Below are 5,650 nucleotides of genomic sequence, written 5' to 3'. Positions count from 1 at the left end.
TTTGAGGGGACTCCGGCAAGGTGACCCCTTGTCCCCTATGCTCTTTATCCTCACCATCGATCCTTTTCAAAGAATTATTGAGCGGGCGATCCAGTCAGGAATCCTTTTGCAAATCGTTCCACGACCGGCAACCCTTAATTGCTCTTTGTACGCTGATGATGCGGGTATTTTTGTCAAACCAGTTGAGGCCGAGCTCGGCGTCCTCCAAAGTATCTTGCAAACTTTCAGTCGTTGCTCGGGGCTTAAGTTTAATCTTAATAAGACAGAAATTTTTCCCATCCGTTGTCATGCAGACATGGTCGAATCTTTGCCCATGTGGTTCCCGGGGTAGCTGGCATCATTCCCGAGTAGATATCTTGGGCTCCCCCTGCATTTGAGAAACCTCCGAAAAATTGATGTGCAGCCACTGTTAGACAAGGTGCGGGCTAGACTTTCGGGATGGAAAGGGAAACTATTATCTAAGGCTGGACGATTGACTTTGGTTAAAACAGTGCTATCAGCTCAGCCGATTTACCACTTGACTGTGTTCCCATAACAGAGGTGGATTTTCAAGCAAATTGACAAAATTCGTCGTAGTTTCTTGTGGAAGGGAGAGGAACCAGAAAATATTTCTGGGGGACACTGCCTAGTCAAGTGGCCGTTAGTGAAGCGCCCTTTGAACCTTGGTGGTTTGGGAATCGTCGATCTGGAGCGTTTTGCAAGAGCTTTACGGCTTCGTTGGCTTTGGTTTGAATGGAAAAATCAAGAAAGAGCTTGGGTCGGTTTGGACATTCCCTGTAGCAAGGTTGATCGGGATCTCTTTCATGCGTCTACAGTGGTGACAGTGGGCAATGGGGTTAAAGCCTCTTTTTGGCATTCGTGTTGGATCAATGGCACGTCGGCACGATTGATAGCTCCCACGCTCTTTGCCAAGTCCTCACGGAAGAATATTTCAGTTCTAAAAGCCACAACAAATAACAGATGGATCTTCCACATTTCTCCAGTTGTTGGGGCCAAGGAAATTAGAGAGTTCGTGGCTCTCTGGGAAGCTCTGCGCGAGGTGCAATTAAATCCAGTGAATGAGGACGCCATTTACTGGCGCTGGACCAATGATGGTGCCTACTCAACCAGGAGTGCCTATTTAGCCCAATTCATTGGAGGGTATGCCAAGTGCAATCTATTACCAATTTGGAAGGCGAAAGTGGAGCCAAAATGTCGTTTCTTCGCGTGGACTCTGCTGCATAATAAGATCTTAACAGCTGAAAACCTCCAGAAAAGAGGTTGGAGTAATGATCCAATCTGCACACTTTGCAAACAAGAACCAGAAGCTATAACCCACTTGTTCCAAAACTGTATCTTCACTAGGGCGGTGTGGGCGCAGCTTTCTCATTGGCTTGACCTCGCGTTGCTGCCAGGGATGGCACAATCTTCGTCAATATACACTTGGTGGAACAAGTGCAGAGCCAAAGTCGATAAATGCTCAAGGAGAGAGTTTGATGGTTTGATCATTCTTTTCTGGTGGGAGATTTGGAAAGAGCGAAACCGCAGAACCTTCCAAAGCCTAGCGAAGTCAGAGTGTGTGATTGCAGGGTTAATCAAGGATGTTTTTGGGCAGCAACGAATTGCTAATTCTTTTGACTTTGGTTGCTAGTGTCTCTGCGTAGCGTTCTTTATCCTTTTTTCTCATTCTTGAGTTCTTGGGTGGCTTTTTCGGGAGTTGTTTGGCTAGTTAAGTGTCTGTAAGTGTGCTCTCTTTTTCCTCTTAATAAAGCTTGGACGTGGCAATTCTCTTGCCGCGTCTTTCAAAAAAAACACTCTTTATTTGCTTGCGATTTGTTTTGCACCCTCTCTCTCGGACTCGATTATATTTCTAACGCTAACCCAGCTTGTAGTTGTGATTAAGTTTGTAAATTTCAATTTCGCCCTATTCACCCCTCTCTAGGCGACTTTCAGCACCGATGTACGATGTACGTGTGCATAGAGATATCACTCCTTATACTGTGAGACAAGAACAAAAAATGGTTACGCCTTATATTCTGAGAGAAAGAGGGGGTACACACGAAGCGGTGGATCATCAGTAGTCTTTGGATTTCCATAAGAGACGGCTGAAATTACTGACAATGTATGCGTTTTTTTTGTTTTTTATCCACAGTAATATATGTAAAACATTGCACACTTGTAATAGTGGAACGAAAACAAGGGAACTAGTAGTACATGGCATGCACGCTGATTAACACACACACAAAAAAAAAGAACTTGCAAATTAATCACGCCAGCCTGACCTAAACTTATCTGGAGATACGCAAAGCCTGGCTGTAATAAGCTGGGCAAGTGTGTAGTTACTACTACTGCTAGATAAGTACTCCGTAGTAGAGACAGTACTATATATCACAGTATTAATTGTTCTATGACCAAAGGCTCAGTGACCCGTCGCGCCCGACATGAACTATCTCGGGCCTGGCACATGTACCGTACGTATGTTTCGCGAGAAGATGCATGTGGTGCGGCTGCGCACTCAGCAAAACGGAAACCCGTCGTCAGGTAGGTCGTCGTAGGAATGGGCGAGACACAGCGCGTCCGTCACATCGTAGTCCATGACATCCAGCCCCGCCACGTCCACGCCAATGATACGCGGCATCTCACCGGCCGCGTCAACGGCCGCAGGCGTGCGGGCCCGCGGCGGCGGCGGCTCCTGCTCCTGCCCCACGTTAACGGCGGGGTCGACGGCCGTGGTTGTTCCGCTGCCCGCAGGAGACTGCTGCTGCTGGCCCCCGAGCACGCAGGCGAGCGACGAGACGAGAAGCCGGCGCTCGTGCTCCTCCTGGACGCCGCGTTCGTCCAGCAGCAGCGCGCGAGCGCCCTGCTGGCCCTGGCCTAGTACCGCCTGCAGCCTGGACCTGGACAGGTCGTCCAGCGGCACCCCCGAGGAAGCCGCCGCCGCCGCCGCGGGCTCCCAGGCCGCCGTGTCGCACGTGTGCTCGTTGAAGTACATGACGACGTACTGGGGCGGGTGGCCGTCGCCGTCGCTGCACTGCTGCACCTGCTTGGTGGCCCGGCAGCTGCGCTCGCGGTGGAAGCTGCACTTGTAGTAGCACCTGCGCAGCACGTACGTACAAAAGTGAGCAGGTACTGTAGTAAATAAGACAACACGCTTACTTGTTGTTGGAATCACATCAGCAGCCTATCCATCTCGGCACATGGCGGCCAATAATAATACAGGAAACCATCGCGTCCGGCGTCACACATGTGACGCAAGAAAAGATGCCTACACGTCCCGGCCCTTAATTACCCAGGTCTAAGCTACTACACGAGAAGTACACCACCAGGAGATAGATGTGACAAAAAGCTGGTCAAGAAAACAAATGCAGAGAGAGAGAGAGAGAGAAAAGCGTGCAGTACTGTAGCTAGTTTACTTGGAAGATAAACATGCGTCAACGTCAGAATGATCTCTAATCAACAGCTAGCTTTTGCTCGAGCAGAGGCAGGCCTAATCAAACTTTAGATGTGGGGCTGTGGGCGATCCGTTCTGCTGGCCGCTCCAGAATCTTTTAAATAAAGGCGAACACGGCCGTGCGCGTCAACTCAAGCGCGGCCTGCTTTTACGCTTGTCTCTTGTGTTCGCGCTGTGCCACGCAGCGTCGCTATTCAAGACAACATCCCCATCCAATTCTATTCCCGTCCATTCAGAGGAACGCCGTTGCTAGCACGCTGCCTAGCTAGCTAGATGCGTCACGCTCACAAAACTTGCCCTTGTTTGCAGCAACAGGGCAATCTTACCCTTTTCTTCTATATATAGCGGCCGCGTGCTGAATTATTGGAGGAGTAGGGTTAGTTATTTAGGTTACACTAGTTTGGTACCTATGGCAGGTCGTTACACTAGTTTGGTACTACTAGTGTGTGTATATATATATATATATATATATATATATATATATATATATATATATATATATATATATATATATATATATATATATATATATATATATATATATATATATATATATATATATATATATATATATATATATATATATAAAAGAACAGACACAGTGTATATATTACATCATCCTTCAGAAATACAGTAGATTCTCCTTAATTTATACAAAGTCAAACCATCCTGAAAACAAATCTATTTCATAATTGGTCTCTTTGATATCATCATAGAAATTAATATTCTTCGTCAAATTCAATCAGATGATTTGAACTAGAACAGCTCAAGATACATGCATCCATTATATTTCATTCAGGACTAATGGGTATAGTTTTTTTTTTTTTTTGCTAAGGTAGCAAAGAAGTACTATATATGCTAATAAGTAGGAAGAGGGATATTATATATGGACCTCGGAAACGGCGACTTAGTGATCCTCTTCTGGCCGTACTTCCTCCACTGGTACCCGTCGCTGTGCGGCGAGGACGTCCTCCGTTGCCTGCGCCGAGCAAAGCATTGCGCACGCGAACGCGACAAGCAATAATATCAGGGCGCGATAATTTGTTTAGAACAAACTAAGCATCGCCCCACCCCCAACCGGTGGAGCTGGTCCATTTGTCTGTTGCGCAGGCAGGCAGGCAGGCGAGCAGCTAGCGGGCGACTCACTCTCTTGGGATGCTGTCGTCCCGGCCCCGTCGCGGGGCCAGGGCAGGCGCGGGCATTTCCATCGTCGGCGGCGGGGCGCGGGCGGGCGAGCTCATGATGGAGAGGCAGACGGTGAAGGCGCGGGACACCTCCTGCAGGATGAATGCCGCGGTGGCCTCGGCCTGGCCCTGCCCGCGCAGCGCGCGTAGGGCCTCGGCCCGCAGCTGCGCCGTCAGCTCGTGCCCCCGCGTCAGCTCGCGGATCACCGCCTCGTGCTCGTCCTCCGAGGCCGAGCTGCTGCTGCTGCCGCCGCTGCCGCCGCCGCCGCTCATGGCCAGGCGGGACTGCGTCTGCATGGCTGCGAGCCGGCGGGGCCGTGAGATCGAGTCCGTTGTGCAGCAGCAGCAGCCGGACTGGGCGAGTTCGTTGCTCTGTGCGGATCCGTGTCAGTTTTGTTTGTCGGTAAGGAATAATAAGCTAGGCAAAGCTGATTTGGATGGATGGAGTGGGGTTGGGCAGAACAGAAGTAGAGGAAGAGGCGTCCTGGCGGCTTTTATATAGAGGAGGGAAGAAGGCGAGGCCCGGGTAGCGCGGGAAGAAGTCTCGCGGCAGCTGCACAACTCAGAACGAGCTGGAGTGGTTTGGTGGCGGTAACAGCCAACAGGGGGCACGTTCCACTTCCATGGCTCACGCGGACTTGTGGACTCGGCAGGACCGTACAGCAAGTCGTTCTTAATTATTTGTGCTGCTCTCAGAAACTAGACATGGGATTCGAAAAATTGAATGATCACAAAATCTCAATTGATTCAATAGTTTTGCTAGAACATCAAACTAACTGTAAAAGAAAGCGTGCTTAGACTGTCTACAGCGAATCGTGTAAAATAGAAGATTTGTATTGTAGATGACATTGTTTATAAAGTGATATTTAAAATAGAGAATGAGAGGTGAGATCATCATTTAAATATCAATAAAACTTTTTAGGATATCGATGATGCCAGAGCCAGACATTAATGTATGCTTAAAAAATGTTATCCTTAATATCGACTAAAAACTATAAATCATCTCTAATCTATTTCTTTTCTTCATTCTGCACGA

The 5,650-nt window shown here is 48.5% G+C and overlaps 1 protein-coding gene across 1 annotated transcript; it reads right to left on the bottom strand.

Annotated features, from left to right (window-relative positions):
- Window positions 1-2,134: 2,134 nt before the first annotated feature.
- On the bottom strand, window positions 2,135-5,083 carry LOC100281370 (WRKY DNA binding domain containing protein). The gene is given in 3 exon segments (NM_001154288.2): window positions 2,135-3,074; window positions 4,323-4,409; window positions 4,577-5,083. Coding segments are annotated over 3 exon segments (1,002 nt in total). The 5' UTR covers window positions 4,912-5,083; the 3' UTR covers window positions 2,135-2,494.
- Window positions 5,084-5,650: the final 567 nt, after the last annotated feature.

The sequence above is a fragment of the Zea mays genome, chromosome 3 (genome assembly GCF_902167145.1).
Source record: "Zea mays cultivar B73 chromosome 3, Zm-B73-REFERENCE-NAM-5.0, whole genome shotgun sequence".
NCBI classification, from domain to species: domain Eukaryota; kingdom Viridiplantae; phylum Streptophyta; class Magnoliopsida; order Poales; family Poaceae; genus Zea; species Zea mays.
This window is presented reverse-complemented; position numbering and strand designations above follow the sequence as displayed.